At 37.6% G+C, this 23,059-nt stretch overlaps 1 protein-coding gene across 4 annotated transcripts in view; it reads left to right on the top strand.

Annotated features, from left to right (window-relative positions):
- CDKAL1 (CDK5 regulatory subunit associated protein 1 like 1) overlaps positions 1 to 23,059 on the top strand; it is a 650,586-nt gene that overhangs the window by 161,447 nt on the left and 466,080 nt on the right. For all 4 annotated transcript variants that reach the window (XM_068557565.1, XM_068557566.1, XM_068557568.1 and 1 more), the window contains one exon: positions 12,542 to 12,638. In XM_068557565.1, the coding sequence (XP_068413666.1) occupies positions 12,542 to 12,638 (97 nt within the window). The remainder of the gene's footprint in view (positions 1 to 12,541; positions 12,639 to 23,059) is intronic.

Below are 23,059 nucleotides of genomic sequence, written 5' to 3'. Positions count from 1 at the left end.
TGTGTAAAATGAATCATATCTAGGCATTGCCCTTAGGGAGCTTATAGTCTTGTAGGGGAGAGAAATCTATTGGAAGAGCTATTGATTGATATATATCTATTGATATAGTATCAATACTATAGGTCAGTGCTGAAGATTGTAAATCATTTGCCATAAGAACAGTACTGATAATTCCTTCTGAATTAGCTAGTTCAACTTTAAAAATAAGTTTTTTAATAGTGCCCTGAAATACTGATATTCTCTGCCTCTTGCGCCTCCAATGAAACCTCTTGATCATGCAGGAGTTAGAGCTGGCTGAAACGCAGTTAAGCAGCTTGGCTTAGTCTCTTCTGTTGCCTCAGTACTGTAGGTGTAAATTAGCCAAAGACACAACTCCCGCAGATTCTTATCTTTTCCAGGGCACAAGTGTCTCTTGCTTGGCCACTTTTTAATTGTATTATTTTAAATAACGAAGCACTTTTCTGTTACCTCCTCCAGGGGATCAGTTTTTCCATTAACTAATACCTCTTTGGAAAAGTGACTTTGAAAAAGATGTAAAAACTTGAAAATTTTGTTTAGGAACCTTTTATAAGTGTTTACAACAGCTTTTTACTCAGACTGTTTAAGTCAGTTCTAAATTCTAATTTTTTCTGGGTCTCCCACCAGAAACCAGGTTGGGATCTAATAGTACTGTAGCTCAGATTGTATTCAGGTTGGAACTCTAAATAAGACCAAGTATGCATTTTCCTTCAGAACTTTTATCCCTGTAATCCCATTTTTTAAAAATAAATTTATTTATTTATTTATATTTATTTTTGGCTGCATTGGGTCTTCGTTGCTGCACACGAGCTTTCTCTAGTTGCGGTGAGCGGGGGCTACTCTTCGTTGCTGTGAGCGGGCTTCTCACTGCGGTGGCTTCTCTTGTTGCGGAGCACGGGCTCTAGGTGCGCGGGCTTAGCAGTTGTGGCTCGTGGGCTCTAGAGCGCAGGCTCAGTAGTTGTGGCACACGGGCCTAGTTGCTCCGCGGCATGTGAGATCTTCCCAGACCAGGGCTGGAACCCGTGTCCCCTGCATTGGCAGGCAGATTCTTAACCACTGCGCCACCAGGGAAGTCCTGTAATCCCATTTTTAATTGGAACCAGAACTGTAAATTTCCCTCATTCCTTGCTCAAAATATAGATTCCTGTTGTAATTTAATTTTGGTCTTTCTTGGTGAATGTGATAATTAGAGTAAACTATAATGAAATATGAAAATTGGATGGTGAATTGAATAAATGTAACAGCTGATCAGGGCATCTCTTTTCAGTGTCACTTTATTAAGGTCTTCCTATATACTGATATACCTCGGAATTTTATTTTAAAAAAAACTTCTTTTCTTTTTCCTTTCTCTCTTTGCTCCTTTCCTCTGTTGAAGGGTATTAACTTCTAAAGTGTTTGCTATGAGTAGAGGATCGGTGTATTGATCTTAGGGAGGTGAAGTAATTACAGATTTGCTTTTCATTTTATGGGGATAATCTCCATAATAGGAATATACATGTCATATACTTTAGGTTATTTTTTTTATGTTACTTCTTTTAAGGAAGGAGTGTTTTATTTACATTAACTAGCTTATCAAGAAGAAAATAACTGATTCAAATACTAAGTGCTGTGCAAGTCCTAAATGCAGTTTTTTGGGTTTTTTGTTTTTGTTTGTTTGTTTGTTTGTTTTTACATCTTTATTGGGGTATAATTGCTTTACAGTGTTGTCTTAGTTTCTGCTGTACAACAAAGTGAATCAGCTATTTGTATACATATATCCCCTCCCTCTTGAGCCTCCCTCACACCCTCCCCATCCCACCTCTCTAGGTGGACACAAAGCACCGAGCTGATCTCCCTGTGCTATGCAGCTGCTTCCCACTAGCTATCTATTTTACATTTGGTAGTGTATATATGTCAATGCTACTCTCTCACTTCATCCCAGCCTCCCATCCATCTACGTCTGCATCCTTACTCCTGCCCTGCCACTAGGTTCATCGGTACCATTTTTCTAGATTCCATATATATCTAAACGCAGTTTAAAATGTAGTGAGGTATCATATGTACAGTGGTCTGATTTTCACTAGCCTCACTCATCTTACTTTGCCTTGGATCTTGAAGTTACATAAAAAAATCCACTGAACCTTACACTTCATGATGTAGGGTAGGGAAAAAAATACATACATCTCTTTGTATGTACGCTCTTAGGTTCAGCAACTGGGGCATGTGAATCAAAGTGATAAAAGACAGGCTAACGGGAAAAACAAAACAAAACCGTTGTAATTATGCAAGTATGCAGGAGTTAGAATTTGGAGATTATATACCATCTTAACAAAGGGGGTAAAGAGTGGAGAAGAGTTTAGACAAAGGAAAAAGGGGCTTATTGGGGAGGTGTAAATTATGAGAAGGTGATTAGGAAATATATGATAAATAAGGCTTTTTAGTAAGGCTTGTTATGCAGGTAAGAGTCTGGTGATAAGAGCTGTCTCTGGAGTAGTTCTCTTCCTGGTACTAGAGAGGGAGACACCTTTACAAATGGAAATTTATGTTCTGCTTTTATCCAGATGAGAGAGGGGAGAGAGCTTTTTTCCTGAGTCTGCTGTTTCTTAATTGCCTTCATCTCAAAAGAATTCTTATTCCAAAGTGGCATATTTTGGGGTGGCATATTCTGGTCCCCTTAAATGAGAAAAGAAAGTTCTAGGTGATTGATAACATTACACCAGATATTATGAGGCCTACTAATCCTTTATTTGAGCCTGCAATAACTCCTCGCATTTGAACTCAGAGCACTAAAGTTATTTTGCAGCATTTCACTTAAAAAAATATAATATTAAGGTATATTTTATAATGTACATAATACATTAATATAGTACTCCATGTGTATGATTTATATACAGTTGTATGTATTTATGTATTTGAGGTCCATCTCCTTTTTTTTTTAACTGGTGGGTACCTTGATAAAAAGTTTGGTGGGGCTTCCCTGGTGGCACTGTGGTTAAGAATCCGCCTGCCAATGCAGGGGACACGGGTTTGAGCCCTGGTCCAGGAAGATCCCACATGTTGCAGAGCAACTAAGCCTGTGAGCTGCAACTACTGAAGCCCACGTGCCTAGAGCCTGTGCTCTGCAACAAGAGAAGCCACTGCTCTGAGAAGCCCGCGCACCGCAACGAAGAGCAGCCCCCACTCGCCGCAACTAGAGAAAGCCTGCGCGCAGCGTCGAAGACCCAACACAGCCAAAAATAAAACAAATAAAATAAATTAAAAAAAAGAAAAGTTTGGTAACCACTGCTCTGTAAATTTATTTGTTCTTTTTGATGTTCTAACCTTGTACTTAAAATATTGATTTGTGTGTCTGTTCAGTTTGCATATTTCAAACTTTCTTTTTTGGTCTTTTTAACTTCCTGTGTATTCCTTGAGGCACAAATTCCTCTTGGTATCTGACAGACCTCTAAGCATATATTGTACGCATAATAGACACAAAATATTTCATTAATGAATTTGTGAAAATCATATATAAAATGAAGTTTTTGATTGTTGTCATTTATTCCAGAAATTTTTGTAGATTCATTGCATGGCAGTTAGAAATGGTGGTGGAAGATTGAATAGGCAAGTTAGAAATATATTGAGAAGTAATAGCTGACACAACAGAAAGAGAAGAATCAATATATATGGCTTACTGAGATTATTTATTATGGGGCTGTACAACCTTATGGATCTTGGTAACCCCTGGCTTAGGACATCATTATATCAAGGCAAAGGGCAGTGATGGATGACTGCCAGTACTGTCTTTACTTTGACCTTGGGCAATCTGCTTAATCTTCTAATCCTCAGTTTCCTCTTTTATAAGTGAAATGATAGAGCTAGAAAGTTTTGGATGTCTCTTACAGATGTGAAATTCTATATCTACTGTGATTATTTAAGGCAATCAACTAGAGGTTCAGTTAGATTCACTGTATCTTGTGTAATAAGAAATGTAAGCATGCCATGTATTTTAGAAACATTTCCTTGAGAATGGTTACATATGTTTTGCCTGGCATGTAGGCCAGTGTGTAGGGAATAAAGCTTTGGGAGGTGAAAGAAGGCAAATTAGAATGAATAAGTGGCAGCTATCTAGAGGTAGAGTTTAATAATAACATATGGACAAAAACATGTGTACAGCGATTAAACAGGAAATTTTGAAGTAATGAACTTCCTGCCATTGAGGAAGTAAAGCAGAAGCCACAGGACCATTTATAAGGAATATTGTAGAAAATATTAAACATTTGGGTAAAATTTATTTAGCTGGGCAACCTTCCTATCCAAGAGGATGTCTGGGAATGTTGAGGAGCACTGTGAGGTTACCTGAAGTAAGTTAGGGAGGTAGATAGGGAGGAATATGGCACATAATCCTCTGAAATTGGTCTTTATCCCAACATGATGGCTCCCAAGAAGCTGGTCCTGATGCCCTACCACAGATGCTGGGGAATCTTTCCCTTGCCCTGTTTTGGTGTCAGGCTTTTGAAAACAGTGTTATGAGTGTCTTCTTTATTTTCTTAATTCCTTATCCAACAGAGATAACTATTATTTACAATTTGGAATATTTCCTTTCAGAATCCCTGGCAGGATTCAGAGAGAAGCATCTGCCTGTAAGCCTAAGGAATCTTTCCCACTCTCTGCCCTTGATTCCCTTTGGAGCATGAGGCTACCCAGGCCCGCCTGGTGCTTTCTTACTGTGTTTCTTATCCTCTCGTGAGCGTGCAAGCACAAGTCACCCATTTTCTGATTTCTGCAGGAGGTTCTTCTTCCTACTTCTTGCCATCCCTCCTGTCTTTGGTCTCTCCCCCTTCCCCCATCACTTTTCTCCTATAGCTTTTTAAAAAAAACATATTTATACTTCTCATTGAAATTCCCTTTTCTATAATGAACCAACCTTCCTTGCGCTGTTAAACTCTTCACAGAAGTCTATGTCCTTGTCAATTATACCTCAATGAAGCTGGGAAGAAAAAAAGTCCATGCGCTCTCACCATCTTTCTTAAAGTCACAGAATCCTTTCTTCAAACACGATATTTCACAGACTGTTGATAGGTGGAGCAGATGAAAGCACAGTAACGGGATGTAGGAGGAAGAGGAAGTCTCTGGTCCTGCTTGCTCAGCCCCCTCTGTGTCCCTGACCTGGTCCCTCAGGGACATCACTGGGAGTCAGCGTTCCACAGCCCTGCATTCAGAGAAGCCGCGTCTCCTTCATAACTGGGTACCCTTGGGTCTCTTTACACGGGCACATGCTTCTTCTCCCACAGGGCTGCTCGCAGCTATCCTCGCGACCTCGGCATCTCTGTTCTTCCCCTGCACGCAAAAACCTGGGTTGTGAGGCCTATTTCTTCCTTTTCTCACTAGATTGCGAGAACACCTTGAGGGTAGAGACTATCCTTTTCTTTTTTTTTGTTCCCTTGTGTTTAGCATGTGGTGACTGACTGAATGGTAGAATGGAAAAATAAAATGCTGAATTAATGACTTTTAAATAAATAATAGTTCTTATAGGTGAACCCAGGAACTTGTATTGCAGTAAGCACAATAAAGGAAACCTATTGAACCTGAACTCAAGTGGGAATTTCTTCACTGGTTTTATATGGCCAGTTCATCAGGGAATGGCAACTTGTTATATCCAGATACACTTTAAAGAAATGACTGCTGTGTCTAAAAGGATTAACTATTGTACTATGATAATCTGCCTCAGGTGCCTACTTTGTTTGCCACTGTTATTAAGTGTTGAGAAACTTTTACCCTTCAGACTCCTCTTTTCTAGTGCGATGAAGACCATTCCCCGTGTGGTAACATTCTTTCTTCTCATGGGGCATAAAATGTGCAATTATGTTTTTAGCTTTGTTGGTTAAAATAATATTCAGTATTGTGACCCTGAGATTAAACCCCAGTTACTTTGGATTTGAATGTCTCCAGACAGCCCCAGTTACCTATTTGAATATATCTGTTTGCATTATTTTTTAGACTGATAAATCCTATCAAGACTTAGAGTAACCTTATTTTCAACTTCTGATGGCTCCTAGCCTAACTCTGCAAGTCTTGATAACAGTCGTGTCTGGAGACAGTTGCATTGTTGCTGCAAACTCTTTCCTCCTTGACTGGTTGTTCCAAAATTTAAAAGAAGGGCATCGTGGTTATGGAAATAGATCACAAACATAGATCCTTAGTTGTTTTATCTTAGATTATCTGCCGAGGTGTTTTTATGAGTTTCACATGGCTACATGCCTGCACATAAATACTTAAAATAGTGTCCTCTCACTTGAGTATTTGAATGCAGACAGTACTCACTTGCAGACTAGTTAAGAGTGCTTGCTTTGCATAGAAACAGATAGGTTTTGACCCTTCTTCCAGTACTGTTGTTTTTAGAGTGGTATCAATATACATTTAGAAATTAAAAAATCAGATGTATATTTAAGAATACTTTTTCATAAAAGAAAATTTTGACTGAAGACTTAGATATTACTATGAGTATTTTTATATAGGTTAAATATCAATTTGCAGGAAGGATATAAGGAATAAGAGAAATGAACATGGAGAAGAATCAACAGTTCCTCTTTACCTGCTACTTACAGAGAACTGAGTTTTTCTTGATAGATCCATGAATTTACTACTCTTCTATTAGACTGTGATTTTGTTCACAAGACTCAGGAAAACAAGAGCTGTGAAATATTAAATTGTGTTTCTACTTTGAAGACATTCAATATATTATAATCTGTGTCAATTTCTGTGTTGTTTTAATCAAGAAATGTTTGCTCCAGTGTTTATTACACAATCAAAGCTCAAGTTTGATTTATGTTCTGAAATGTAGGATTCAAGGACTCAGGAGATGCTGGCTGCTCATCCCAGCTCCAGCACTAAGTCCACAAAGTGTGGAACTTTGGACCTCGACCATTGCGTCTTCTTGAATGTCAATTTTCTCATCTGTGAGATAATGATATTATATCATCTTTATGTGTTTTCTATGATGCTGTGAATTTTAAGATTCTATACAAATTATTTCTTTCATTTGGTGCTTGGCAGAAAAGAACAAAAGGTTTCTTTATGTTTTCTTTATTACTCAGGTGAATGCTCTAGACAAGGATACATCTCTGTTTTAATTTAGCAATGCGTTTCAAGAAAATATGAATGATTATATTGAATTAACTTTACATTCAATTTTCATTTAACTGTACGTGCTGCCGAAGCGAGCACTCAATTTTCATTTTAATTGACATTTCAAGGCTATCTAAAATGAAAACATGGAAATGTATAGTATTTTAAAATTTCTTAAGGTATTATTCTTATCAGCATTCATATGTTAAAGGATAAGGCTTTAAAAAATATGTCTGTGCTGGGTACATTTCTAAAGAAAAAATTTTCAGGCCTTATTTCAGGCTTATGAACCTGAACAAAGTTTACTAAACAGGAAGAACAGGATGTAAGAAAGGAATGTTTAGAACAAGAACACTCTTTGAGAAATTGCATTAAAACTTTTGGTACTTTATTTGGTCACAGAGTGTAGCATCAGTATTCCATAGCTGGGGTATGATTTTTGGATTATAGTTCTGGTCTACCCTAGCATTTTAAAGCCAAATTCAATAAAAGCATGAAATATTTTAAATAAATTATTTAAACCTCCCTATTTTGAAATTTCCTCTTAATTTGCTGGTGTTCTGCTTACTCGCTAAAATCAGCCTTGGACTGTTCTTTCATGACCTGGTCTAGTGTTGATAAAGTTAGCAGAACGCTTTCCCTGGGTTGTTGTATATTGGCTATACTGTTTTCAAATATGTTATACAACTAACTATATAATGGTGACCTTGATGAAGTACATATAAATGCTAATCATGATTATTATTGCTGTTATAGTATTGTTGGTGGTGATATTACCTTTTTTTGTTTTTGACACTAATATTTTTTATTTAGCCTATGGAAATGCTTCTACATTGCTAAAGAACCTTACAGTTTTGTACTCAATAAGGATTCTCTCCACACCTTTAGGGATTGTTGCATCCACTATCATCAGCCATCACTTTGGAATACATTTCAAAAATCTACCCCCAGCTCTATTGCCAGCCAGCTGAATTGCATCCAGAGACTTGATGGGCATTAGCAGAACCTCAGATTTGGTGTGTCCTATTGGAATTTCCTTCTATCCCAGTACTCAGCTTCTGCTGACAGCTAGTGGCATCGCTTTTTATCTTCTTAGACTAGGGATCGGCAGCCTCTGGCCTTTGGGCCAAATCTGACCTGCTGCTTGTTTTTAAAAAAGTTTTATTGGAACAGAGATGTACCCATTTGTTTAAGTACTGTGTCTATCTGCTTTTGCTCTAAGGTGGCAGAGTTAAGCAGTTACAGCAGAGACCTGTGATCCCCAAAGCCTGAAGTAATTTACTCTCTGGCTCTTTTTAGAAAATGTCTGTTAATCCCTGCCTCAGACTCAAAAGCTTGACATCACCTATGATTCATCCTTGGGGTTTCTCAAGTATATTCTAGCAGGAGAACTCATCTCCTTTTAACTTTTTTTTTTTTTTTTTATCCTCCGCATGTGTTCAGGTCCTCACATCCTTTTGCCTAGGGTATTAAATGAATTTCCCCAACCACTGGCTTCTTTTCCCCATGTATTTCATTTTGCACCTTGCCACCAGGGTCCTGTTCTCAAAGTTTGGCTCTACTCTGTGTCCACTCTGCCACCAAAATTTAAAGTTTCCCCACTACCCACTACATTGGAGCCTGTCCAGCCTTTTTTTGTAAGGCTCCTTCCACAATATGAGCCCTATGAGTCTCCCTTATATAGAAATTCTTTCTATAACGAAATGCTTTCCCCTAACTTCCTCCCTTCTTGCCTTTGTCCGTGGTGTAACAACTGCCTGGAGCTTTTCCTGTCTCCATTTCACCCTCTCCGACGCCTGTCTCCCCTTAAAATCCTCTCAACTTTTTTCATAAAGCTTTTTACTGTATTTTTCTGTGTGCATATTCTTTGTCCCTCCATGATATGTTGCCTGTACATCTTTCTGTCACTTTAGGACATTTTACTTGCTGCTGTGTTGTTTATGTCCTTTTACATCTCATCTCATCCATTATAAACCAGAAGCTCGTCGAGTGTAAAGTGCCTATCTTCCTCTTACTGTGGTCCCTTAAACACTCACTATCATGTCTTAGATGTGCTTAATAATTAAATAATTGAATCACATTACTGGAAGCCAGCTTTTTTTTTTTTTTTATAAATTTATTTTATTTTTATTTATTTTTGGCTGCGTTGGGTCTTTGTTGCTGCTTGCAGGCTTTCTCTAGTTGTGGCGAGCGGGGGCTACTCTTCGTTGCGGTGCGCGGGCTTCTCACTGCAGTGGCTTCTCTTGTTGAGGAGCACTGGCTCTAGGCATGCAGGCTTCAGTTGTTGTGGCATGCAGGCTCAGTAGTTGTGGCTTGCAGGCTCTACAGCACAGGCTCAGTAGTTGTGGTGCACAGGCTTAGCTGCTCCGCGGCATGTGGGATCTTCCCGGACCAGGGCTTGAACCTGTGTCCCCTGCATTGGCTGGGAGATTCTTAACCACTGCGCCACCAGGGAAACCCTGGAAGCCAGCTTTTTAATTTGGATGTAATAATTGGTTACCTCACAGACCCTTGAACATTTGGCAGTGATTCTAGGTGCGTAGCTAAAGTTTGTGAAGAAACCAGATGTTATTTCCTTGTACATGTTATTAATGTAAATGGAAAGATTTTTTTGCTTGATAAGGTATTTCACATTTACTACAAGAAAACTATTTGTGTGCAATGGTGTGCTTGGTACTGATAAAAAAAAAAAAAAAGTAAAACCAAGTGGCAGAGCCAGGCAGTAATTCTCTTGGATATGTTAAGCAATCTACCAATGTCAGATTTTCTTGATTCTATTAACAAGCTTTTTCAGGATTCCAAATGGAAAAGTTATACCAGAGTACTTTAAGAAGTTACAGAATTGAAATGCTTGTGGATGCTGTTAAACTAGTATTTTGTCCTCTGCCCATTCATTCATTTAATCTTTCTCTGCATACTTCCCAGGGGTTTTGGCTTGGCTGTTGATCACCCATAGCTAGTTCTGTTAACCATCCCCTGCCACCTTTTTTAGGCTTTCAGTTCTGAATTTGTAGCCTTTAAAATAGTTGACAGAAACAAAAAAGGGTGCCAGGCACAGAGACTTTTCACTTCATGGTGGTGTAGTCTAAAAGTTACAAGTCTAGAAACTGGACTGCTGTCTCCCTTAGCTTTCTCAATTGGTTTCAGAAACCTAGACATTGCCCGGGGTTGGGGGCTCAGAAACACAGTTGGTCAAAACACAATACCCGAGCAACCAGTGGAAAAAAGTAAACAAAGCATCACAAGTCCCAAACCCACGTACTTGAAAAAGAATTGAAGACTTAAAATTTTAATATAAATGGGTAAAGAATATGAATAGTTTCTAGGAAAAGTTGTTAGCTCTGCTTGGTTTACCACTGTCTTCTAGCACAGAATCAATGTTTGCTGTATGCATGTGTGCCCAGACAAATGAGTAACACCCACATAAAATATATCCCAACTTCCTCCTAAGTAAAGAAATGCCTAGGGGCTTACCTGGTGATGCAGTGGTTGAGAATCCGCCTGCCAATGCAGGGGACACGGGTTTGAGTCCTGGTCTGGGAAGATCCCACATGCCGCGGAGCAACTGGGCCCGTGAGCCACAACTACTGAGCCTGCGCGTCTGGAGCCTACGCTCCGCAACAAGAGAGGCCGCGGTGGTGAGAGGCCCGCGCGCCGCGATGAAGAGTGGCCCCCGCTTGCCACAACTAGAGAAAGCCCTCGCACAGGAATGAAGACCCAACACGGCCAAAAATAAATAAATTAATTAATTAAAAAAAAAAAAAAAGAAGAAATGCCTAATAAAATAACCAGACATGTACACCTTTGAACCAACATTTCTACTTCTTAGAATTTATGTTAGGGAAATTTAGCATAGATTTCGCATCTAGGTTTTTATAATCCAGAAATACTGTCTCAAATATTCAAAGATTATCTATCCATCCACATGTATTTGTATGTGTATGTGTGTGCATATGTCTATATGCATGTGTATTGTGAAAAAATTTGTAATAGTGAAAAATTGGAAATAACCTAAATGCCTATCAGAACACAAATAGTTAAGCTATAGTATACCCACATTGTAATGTTTAAAAAGGATGAGGTTCCACCGCTGGGTATATATCCGGGATATATAAATACGAATTCACAAAGATATGTGCATCCCAATGTTCTTAGCAGCATTGTTTACAATTGCCAAGATAAGGAAGCAACCTAAGTGTCCCTCAGCAGATGAATGGATAAAGAAGATGTGTATAGACACACACACACACACACACACACACAGACACAGTGGAATACTACTCAGCCATAAAAAAGAACAAAATTGTGCCATTTGTAACAATAGGGATGGACATGGAGGGTATTATGCTAAGTGAAATAAGTCAGAGAAAGACAAATACTGTATGATATCACTTATATGTGGAATCTAAAAAATAAAACAAGCTAGTGAATTTAACAAAAAATAACAGATACATAAAACAAACAAGTGGTTACCAGTGGGGAGAAGGAAGGGGTTCGGGCAAGATAGGGGTAAGGGATTAAGAGGTACAAACTACTATGTATAAAGTAAATAAGCTATAAGCTATGGGGATATATTGTATAACATGGGGAATATAGCCAATATTTTATAATAACTATAAATGGAGTATAACCTTTAAAAATTGTGAATCACTATGTTGTACACCTGTAACTTCAATAATATTGTACATCAACTAAACTTCAATTAAAAAAATAAAATACAAAAAAATGGGATGAGGCTGATCTTTAACTAAAGAAACAAAAGGAAAGATACACAAGGTGTATTGGATGGAAGTTGTAAAACAAAATATTGTTTCATTTTTGTGTATTTATAGTGAACACAGGGCTAGTTACACATCATACCTGCATATGAGAGGGATTGTCTGGACATAAGCATAAATAATCTATAAGTTGTAGACAGTCTCTGAGGAACAGAAGTGAGGAGATGTGTGAATTCTCAGGATAGAGGGAGTATTATACCTTCTGTTTCTTACTTTTCTCTTCAATTTTTTCAATGTATATTTTACTTTTATACTAGACAAAAGACTGGGAAATCATATAGTATGTTTTAATATTAATATTTAAAATAAGGAATGATTTAAAATAATTGAATGGCTAATGTCTATTTGGAAAATGTGGTTTTCAAGAACGATTTATATCCTTGAATATTCTATATAAGTAAAATTTTTTGTTTTATAATGAGGCTGTAATGAAAGGCATTATCAGATTGGACTGCCATTGTGTTGTTTATGGTGTGATAAATAGACACATAGTTCAGAAGTCTTATTATAATGCATTTTTTTGAAGCACTTGTAAGAAAATCCTGTTTGATGCTAGATGGGCTTGTTATGTTTTAGGGAACTTATGTGCACTAACATCAGTTTCCAAGGGTATGCTTGTGAGGAAAAGAATTAACACTGTTTTCTCTTCAATCTCTTAGAAAAGCTCAAGAGGAGAACAAGAAAATAGTGCTTGCTGGATGTGTTCCTCAAGCCCAGCCTCGTCAGGACTACCTTAAAGGGCTGAGCATCATAGGGGTAAGCTTGCACCTGATAGGAAAAAAGACAGTCCTACATTGTTAAAACTTGTCATGGCTCCACATTTTGTTTTCTATTTCTAGGTTATTTACAAGCTAGGTTACACTTCTGGCTGTCCTTAACATACTTTCCCTATTGCCACGGAAACTTTGTTATGTCTGTGTAACGTCTGAACCTAGTGCGAAAACATATTCTAGGTTCTCTCATTTAAAAAGAAAAAAATCACACAATAAAAAGCCATAGTATGGAATTTAAGGTCGTTAATTATAGCCTGGTCTTTGTCTGTGTGTCCAGCACTATCTCTTGCCATATCATACTATATAGGTGTCTTTTTTGGAATGTCCCACTTCCATCTTACTCATCCCCCAAGTCGTGGCTTCACCATTACCCCTTCTCTCAGCCTGCCCTGACCGCTCTGCGCAGGCCTCGATAATCCTGTCTCTGGGTTCCCTTCACTTACTATGCAGTTAACCTTTCATTTGCTCTCTCAGCATTTCACAGAGTCGTATTTTTGGGGTTAACTTATGTGGTTTTTTGAATACAGCCCACCTCTCTTTTTGAATTATTAGCTCCACGCTGACAGCTTTTCAGTCTTTTTTTAAACTCCCACCACGTTTCTCTAGCCTTTCCCAAGGTGCCTGAAATACAGTAGGCATCCTTTCAATCAGTGTTTGGTGACTGACTGAATGAAAGAAGCTTCCTTCTGTACTTCTGTTGTTGGTGTGCTTCTTCCCCTGTTGGGCAGTAAGTTCTGTGAAGTCAGGGGACGGCTACTTACTATAATATCTTTCTCATTCTTCGTGGACGTCATTGTTCACAGATGCCCAGAGGTAGTTAGCATTCAGACAGTACTTGCTGACCAAATGGTGGTGTTTCATCCTTCCCTCCATTCTGCTATAGCTGTACTCGCTGTGCTTAGTAATGATCTTCTTTTAAAGAGGCTCTATTAATTTAAAAAAATATATAAAAAGATTGTATGCTCATAGAAAAAATTGTATGAAAAATTGGCATCTGGATTGAGACTTATTGGATTTTTTTCCTTATTTGATGTACTATTGATAGGTTCTTATACTGTATTCTCAGTGTAGTGAACTTGTTTTCTGCTGTGAAGTCCTTGCCCCACTGGCAAATTTAATAATCTTTGAACAAACATTCTCATGTTAAACAAACAGAACCTGAATGTTTGGGAACTTTAGTTTGTTTTCACCACTTGTCTGTTTACATTTTGATTTCTCTTGGTTTAAGGAATGAACTGAATATGGACTCCTGAGTTATCTTTTCATGTCAGACTAACTTTCTCCATAAACATAATCCTGCTGTGTTAGGGAAATAGAAAACTAGTTAGAATTCTGTTTTCGAGATAAAGCGTGGTAAAAGCTTGGAATTCATCTTTGAGTTCATCTCAAGGAATTAAGTTCCCAGAATAGTAGAATTTCTGTAGTATGGCAAAAGTCTCTTCTCTGTGTACATTATGGTAACATTTCCCTGAACTCCACTGTGTGTTGTGAAGAGCTTAGTGTATGTGAGGATGTTGGGGAGATTCTCAAGGTGGTGGGAGAGAGGATGCCCAGTGCTGGTGATACGGAACACTATTTTCAGGGATGATGTAAACTCGTGGGTGTGGCAGATAAACATATTTTTTCCCCATTTAATCTAGCATGCTTTCTGTTTTGTCTCTTTGTCTCATTTTATTACCATTACAATTCTTTATATTTATTTAGCTTCTTTGTAATTGGAGAAACAGTACATGTTTGAAAAAGTGAATAGAAAGAAAATTCATAATCCTCTCACCCTAACACAATAATTATCCCCTTCAAACTTTTAACCTCTGCATATTTTACTTAATTGTAATCTCAAAACTATTTTGTGTCCTTATTTTTCCATGCGATTTTATTCCATGAGCTCTTTAACCATTTTTAAGTCCTGTGTTAATTTTCTGCTGAAGGATATACCATAAGTTACTTAACTGTTCTTAATTGTTGGATATAAGTAGTTTTCTAATTTTTAGGAAATGTACATCATACAATAATGCTCATAAAGGGCTTTTTAAATTTAAGATCAGTATATTGTGAAAAGTTTCCAAAAGTAGAATTGCACTGTCAATAACAACATTTTGGGGTTGTAGTTTAATTATATCTTCAGCATTTGGTATTATTACTAAAGTATAAGATTGTTCTTTGTCAACATCATTTTATAGAGCATTTTTATCTGTGGCAGCTATATGACATCTATCACAACTGACTCTTTATATATAAAAATTATGTACAGGAGAACTGAAAAATTTGAAGAAAATTTGGAGAAGGAAACCAATATTATTTATAATTGGCGTTTGGAGAGATCTATTTCTGAATATAATTGTTGAACTGCTACAAAATCAGAAACCTTCTGAAACATAGTGAGTTACAGTCAAGTAAAGAAATGAATTATATTGGTTTACACAAAGAAAAAACAATGCTGAAGTGTAAAAAAAAATGTGAAGGTGTTTAAATTCATTGACTTGGGAGCCTGTTTTTAGGAGGATGTTTAGAATTGTATTGCACAGTTGATTTACAGGCTGTGTGAAGACTGTTATTCCTTCACAGAATTTTCCTTACAGAGTTTCTGTGATGGAGGGCGTTAATAGAGGTCGAAGGAAGACCAGCTGTAACTGTATTCTGTGCTTTCACCTCCTGCTAGGATTTGTCTGTGTTGCACCATATACAGGGTGGATGGTCTGCTCTGTTGACCAAGTGATAGAAATAAAAGGCTGCCTTTAGATGGTGAGCAAGGTACTTATTGCACACTTGAGTTAAAAAGACAAGTCTGTCCCATGTTTGCAGGTGCTCCTGGACTAAGCATTTAAGAAGATGTTTAATAAGGAAGAATGATATTTGTTACCATTGTAATGTTAATTTCCACCCATATCAGCCTTTAGAAATGGGACAGTTAATTTGTTTCCATAATCAGAGAGAGCAGTGTGGTGAGGGCCCTTAGTAATTGGTGATTTGACTCCTGGGCTTTATATTATCATCTGTCGTAATGTCTCCTGAATCTAGTTGTGATTAATATTATCTGTGTGGTGGGACGGAGAAAGAAAATAACAGAATATCAACCAGAAGTAATACCTATCAACCTCTGGGTCCAGAAGAACTGGCTTTGGTGGCAGTAATCTTTAGGCTTCTCCCATCCGGGTTTTTTTTTATAGCGGGAGAGGAGAAAGAACAGATTTGAAAACGTATATGTGTTGGATAGAAAGACCTTTTTTTAACCAAAACTTTTCCCCTAGCATGATTAAATGAAGTTTATATCCAGAATATAAATTTATAAAAACATAAATTTATAGGTAATCAGTGCAGAATCAAGATCTTTTTCATTTTTATGGGATCTTGAAACATTTTACCTTACAGTGAAAATTTTCATTTCTCTCTTTTATTCAAATAAAATTTATGTATTTACTTATTTATTTTTGGCTGCGTTGGGTCTTCATTACTGTGTGCAGGCTTTCTCTAGTTGCGGCTTGCGGGCTCTAGAGCGCAGGCTCAGTAGTTGTGGCGCACAGGCTTAGGTGCTGCACAGCATGTGGGATCTTCCCAGACCAGGGCTCAAATCTGTGTCCCCTACATTGGCAGGTGGATTCTTAACCACTGCGCCACCAGGAAAGTCCCTTCATTTCTCTTTTGACAAATACTTATGGTTAACTATTCACCTTGGAATTAGTTTTCATGCAATGTCACTTTTTTTTTTTTTTTTTTTAAATCACTGCTCTTATTTGTTTACATTGGTTACTCTGTGTCTAGCTGTAGGTAGTTCCAAGATGTTGTGACTATACCTATTGAATGCTACTTTTCTTCTCTTTAGTTTGTTTTTTGGCAGGAAAGTTTCTTTTAGCTTAGTCAACCAGAAAGGATGTTCTGTTTTAAAGTCTGGTAGCAAAAAAGAATAATAGACTTCAGAGCTCAGAAAGCCAGGCTTTAAATCGCAGGGCTGCCACATTATTGTTTTTTCTATTCAGCTAGTACTTACTGAGTGCCTACTAAGTGCTAGCTACTGTTCCAGGTGCTAGGAATGCAGCGGTATATAAAATCACCAAAGATCCCTGTCCCCGTAGAGCTTACATTCTAGTTCTTGGGGAGGGAAATCTGGTTTGAGCCTAGAACATCTTCAGCCTCCTGGAGAATGTGATGGGATGGGTCCCTAGACGATGGGGAGATTGATCAGTTGGGAATTTCTCTGTAAGGTTCAGATGGAAATACACTTTATGTCCATCAGCTGGGAGTTGTGTTAGGAATAGATGGCTGAAATAGTATTTATTTGCTTGAGTTCTGCTTAAGGTAGTGTTATTTCTCAATTCTTATAGTAGTCATTATTGATAGGCATGACATTTATTAGGAAGGTTGGTTTTTATTCTGTTACAGGAAAGCATGTTTACAGAATGGTACATTTTGTGTAGATTTTCTGAGCTAATAAAGACTGCATCTGAAATTGGTCTTGGCATTGATTCATTAGGCTTATCTTTGTATAATATCTCTAGAAATCCTAAATAAACTGTGAATTAATAAACAGGTTGTAACATTTAAAAACATTTTTAAAACATGCAATTCAAAGCAGAATACACAGTTAGATGCTGAAAATTTGTATATGACAGAACTTCCTGATGTGCCAGCTGTGAGCCCTGCAGGCAGATGCATATTTTCTTTGGAGAGCTGAACAAAAATGTGGTTTAACACAGGTGTCCACTTATCTCAGGGACTCTTACCAGGTTGATTTGCAGTGGTTTAATCATCTTTTCAGGCAGGCTGCTCTAATCCTGAAAAGTCAGACAGCATGATGACTCTTTCATATGTGAATGCTAATTTTGAAAATTATGTGTATAAATAAAGCAGCATTTGAAAGAGGATACGTTTTAGAACATTTCTATCATATTACTGTATTCCAGAAGGTAAATAAATTCATGAAATGGAATAATGTCACGGTAATGGTGGCATCGATATTGAGGGCAAAATTTTAGAAACTCTCCTTCTCCTATTTGTCTCTACTTCATGTCTTCTGATATTTCTTCTTGTCATATTCCATTTTTTTTACCTTTAATTATCAAAATGGCAGTATTGTAACAGAATGACATGTAGATTTAAAAGCCCATTCATTTTTGTACCTTCCTAGATCTGTTGTTTTACTTTTTCATGGCTTCCTCTAGTTTTATCTATATGTGTATACATTTTTCACCTACTGAATTATAAAAAGGTAGTCTAGCATACTAGGAAGAGCATGGATTTAGGAGCTAGGTTACACAGGTTCATATCCCTGCTCCACCACTTACTAGCTGCGTGACCTTGTACAAGTTACTTAACCTCTCTGTGCCTCAGTTTCTTCATCATAGAATGGAGGTAATAATAGAACCTAACTCCGAGTTTTGTAAGGCTTAAAGTATTTAATACACATAATGTGCTTAGCATGGTCCCTGGCACATAGTTAGTGCTCTGTATTAGCATTTTTAAAAAAATTTAATTATCTTACTAGTAGAGTTAACACTGAGCACAGCTGTGTGCCTGGAATGAAACTATTTGCTAGAGATACAGAGCTGAATAAAACTTGTCTGTTCCTTAAAGACAGTAAAATCTGAGGAGAGCTGCAAATAATCATGATAAATATGCATAGGGATAAAGTCTGGTGGGCACACAGAGGTTGAAACCATTCTTGACCTGGGTTTCAAAGGGTGAGTAGTGGTTTGATGAATGGAGAAAGGAGAGAGGGCTTTTGAGCAGAAGCAGTAACGTATCTAAGGAAAAGCATGTGTGCTTCAGGGTGCCTGGAAGGGAGAAGGAATAGCAAGAAGTGCACCCTGATTTGAGTGAAATTTGGAGGCGCTAATTTTAAGAGGTGTAGCTTGGAGTAGTGCAGATGAGTGATAAGTAGGGTGGAAAGAAGGAGTTTGCATTCAGTGAAATGCTTAAGTCAGAATCAGCATGACAGGGTGAAAGACTGAGGGGGAGGGTAGGGGTAAGACAGTGTGAAAAGGTAAGTGTCAGAAGCAGTATAATCTAGTGGTTATTTCTATATGCCCTTTATTCATTATATGTTAATTATTTTCTTGTAGGTTATTGATACTGATTTTTTTGTTATTTTAAGTATGATTTATTGAAATATAATTAACATATAATGAAATCACCTCTGATGAATTTCGTATAGAACATTTCCGTTGCACCGGAAATTTCCCTTGTCTCCTTCTGTGGTCAGCTCCCCCACCTCCCACCCCCAGCAAACAGTAAACACAGCCCTCGGAAACCACTGTTCTGATTTCTATCCCTATAGTTTTGCCTTTTTCAGAATGTCAAATAAATGGAATTACAGGCATACCTCAGAAATATTTTGGGTTTGGTTCCAGACCACTGCAGTAAAGCGAACATCACAGTAAAGCAAGTCATACGATCTTTTTGCTTTTCAAGTGTATATAAAAGTTGTGTTTACACCATACTGTAGTCTCTTAAGTGTGCAACAGCATTATGTCTAAAAAATATATCCATACCTTAATTTTATTTTATTTTATTTAAAAAAATTTACTTGGCTGTGCTGGGTCTTAGTTGCAGCAGGTGGGATCTTCACTGGGGCATGCGGGATCTTCAGTTGCGACACGCGGGACCTTTAGTTGGGGGCGTGCGGGATCTAGTTGCCTGACCAGGGATCGAACCCAGGCCCCCTGCATTGGGAGCATGGAGTCTTAACCACTGGACCACCAGGGAAGTCCCCATACCTTCATTTTAAATAATGCTTTATTATTAAAAAACGCTAAGCATCATCTGAGGCTTCAGTGAGTCACAGTCTTTTTGGGGGTGGAGGCTCTTACCTTAGTGTTGATGGCTGCTGACTGATGAGGGTGGTGGTTACTGAAGGCGGGTGACTGTGGCCGTTTCTTAAAATAAGAGAACACTGAAGTTTGCTGCATCGACTGACTCTTCCTTTCATGAACAGTTTCTCTGCAGCCTGCAATACTATTTGATAGCATTTTACCCACAGTAGAACTTTCAAAATTGGAGTCAGTTCTGTCAAATCCTGCTTCTTTGTCAACTAAGTTTATGTAATAGTCTAAATCCTTTTTTGTCATTTCAGTAATCAATTAAGTTTGCTGTCTTATGTGGGCGCCGTTCATGCTGCCGTAAATTAATTACAGTAGTGACATTAAAGACCACTTATCACACATCACCATAACAAATATAATAATGAAAAAGTTTGAAGTATTGTGAGGATCACCAAAGTGTGACACAGAGACAGGAAGTGAGCAAATGCTGTAGGGAAAATGCTGCCAGTAGACTTGCTCCATACAGGGTTGCCATAAACCTTCAATTTATAAAAAACTCAGTATTTGGAAAGTGCTATAAAGTGAAGTGCAATAGAATGAGGTATGCCTGTGTATGTTACTTTGTTTCTTTTTTCACTTAGCATGATTCATTCAGTATTCATACATGTTGTGATTATTATCATTATTTTTTAAACATTTTTATTGGAGTATAATTGCTTTACAATGGTGTGTTAGTTTCTGCTTTGTAACAAAGTGAATCAGTTATACATATACATATATCCCCATATCTCTTCCCTCTTGCATCTCCCTCCCTCCCACCCTCTCTATCCCACCCTTCTAGCTGGTCACAAAGCACCGAGCTGATCTCCCTGTGCTATGCGACTGCTTCCCACTAGCTACCTATCTTACATTTTGTTGTGATTATTAATAGTTTGTTACTTTTTATTGTATGGAATTATTTCACTGTATGGATGGACCACAGTTTGTCTATCCATTGAGCACGTTGATGGAAATTTGTGTTGTTTCCCGTTTGGGGCTATGAAGAGTAAAGCTGCTGTGAACATTCGTGCACAGGTCTTTGTGTGCGTTATGTTTGCATTCTCCTGGGTGAACACCTAGGAATGGTATTGCTTGGTCATATGGTCAGCATCTGTTCAGCCTTTTAAAAATTGCCAAAGTGTTTTCCAAAACAGCTATACTATTTTGCATTTCCACCAGCAGTTCATTTGCTTCACATCTTGACCAAAGCTTGGTACTCCCAGTTTAATTGTAGCTGTTGTACTAGGAATGAGTAGTATCTCATTGTGGTTTTAATTTGTTTTCTCTGTTGGCTAATGATGTTGAGCATATTTTCTGTGATTGTTTGATATCCATATATCTTTGATAAAGTGTTCGAATTTTTTATCACCTTCCCCTCTTTTTTGGTGACCGTGAGTTAGGAAACTGTTTCTTAGGTAGCCACATACAGCTATTTCTTAGGACACAGAAGAAAAGAAATTGATAAATTGGACTTTATCAAAATTAATTCCTTTGGCTCCCCCAAAGATACCGTTAAGATGAAAAGATAAGCCATGGACTGGGAGAAAACATTTCCAAAACACATATCTCCTTAAAGGGTTTATACCAGAATATCTAAAGGACTCCTAGAACTCAACAGCAGGGAATCAACCTATTTTAACTTGGGAAAATTTGTGTGTCTTTTTATCATTTTTCATTGACTTTTAAAATTTTGATATATTAGAAACTTGGAATTTGAGGTGGAGGGGAATGAGTGGGTAATTTCTCCTGTGGTTTCAAAACTTAAACTTAAGTTTCCGGGATCTAGGAACAGGTCTGATAAAGTATATATTTTTTTCTTTTTCTTTTAGACCTTTTTTTTTTTTTTTTTTAAATTATGGAAAGGATTTGTTCAGCTCTTCACTCTGTTTGCAGTTTACTGTGGTGGACACTTACAAGCTCCATAAAGCCAGGGATTTTGTTTGCTCTTATTTTACAGCTTTACATATTTTACATTAGTTTCTGTACTTAGTGCAGCGTCTGGCTCAGTAAATACTTATTGAGTGAATATTTGTTAAATATCAAGTGTGCATTTATATTTTTCCGTATTGTTCTCAGTTATTCCAGCAGCATTTATTTTTAAAATTTCCTTTCCCTCTTTGATGATGCTAACTCTTATCATGTTTGTTTCTTAATTAGTGTATGAGTTTCACATGTCCCATAACAAATTACCGCAAACGCGGTTGGTTAAAACAACACGCATTTATTATCTTACGATTCTGGAGATAAGTCGGGCATGGGTTTTACTGGGCTAAAATCAAGGTGTTGACAGGGCTGCATCCTTTTCTGGAGGCTCTAGGGGAGTCTTCTTCCTTGCCCTTTCCAGCTTTTAGAGGCCACCACATTGCTTGACTTGTGGCCCCCTTCTTCCATCTTTAAGGCCAGCAATGCAATGCCTTCTCTCTCTGACCCTTCTTCTATCTTGATCTCTCTCTCTATCCAGAGATGGGAAAGATCCTCAGCTTTTAAGGACTCATGTGAATAGATTGGGCCTATCTGGATAATCCAGGTTAATCTCATCATCTCAAGGTCCTTAATCTTAATCATACCTGCAAAGTCCATTTGCCATGGAAGGTAATTTACTCTTTGGTTCTGGGATCATGACTTGAACATCTTTGAGAGACCATTATTCTGCCTACTACATGCAACATTGTTTATTAGTTGATGTTTTACATCCCTAATGTGTATTTCTGTTTGAATTCTAGTACTACTGTTTTCAACTTTAGTATTACTTTATATATAATTTTTTACTTTATAACATGTCCTATTATTTAATATGGCTATAATATTCTAATGTCCCAAAGAATGTTTCTCTATGTAATTGAATTTAGCATGTTGATTTTGGTTTCTTAAAGATGCCCCACCCCCACCCCCTGCGAGAAAGTTTTATAGGTATTTTAATTGGATTTAAGGGGACAAAGTTCCTGGTACTGATCCCCATTTTGCTGGCATCCATCTAGCCTGGCCTCATCTTTCACTTAGTAATTTTTATCTCTTACTCAGTGTTCGTCACTCACTGGTACCATTCAGGTAGAAAATATGCTTTTAGTGGTGTGTGGAATGTGCTGTCATATAACTTTTGATGAAAGGGCTATTTGTACCACTGGGGAAGAATTTTTCTCAATGAAGAGGTGAAAGAAGATGAAACTGTACTGGCAGATGAGAAAGTTTTTTTGAAAAAGTTAAACCACATGTAGCATCAAATGCTCTTTTGTGTAACATTAGTAAACTTGTTCATGGGCTTGTGAATTCAAGAAATCTTTCTTCCAGCAGAGTTAGCTAGTGACTGCTCTGGACTTCTCCAAATTTAAGAGATTTGGAAAATGAGCTCTCTTCCAATACCATTTATAGAGGTAGGGACTTCCCTTAACAGCTTGAAGGAAAATTTTTTAGAGAGAAAAATATTTTTTTACCATGAAGTCAGTATTGAACTTTAACCTGTCAAATGCTGATTATTGGATCAAGCTCCCATTATGGTAAAAGTGAAAAATCTGAACATGCATTTAGTGGAAAAGGCTTTTTATAGTATAGTTCTTAACAGAGGTAGAAAGAAAGGTATTTTTTTCTTTTAAAGGCTGATAGAGTTTTTAGG

The sequence above is a fragment of the Eschrichtius robustus genome, chromosome 12, assembly GCF_028021215.1.
Source record: "Eschrichtius robustus isolate mEscRob2 chromosome 12, mEscRob2.pri, whole genome shotgun sequence".
In the NCBI taxonomy this organism is placed as follows: domain Eukaryota; kingdom Metazoa; phylum Chordata; class Mammalia; order Artiodactyla; family Eschrichtiidae; genus Eschrichtius; species Eschrichtius robustus.
This window is presented reverse-complemented; position numbering and strand designations above follow the sequence as displayed.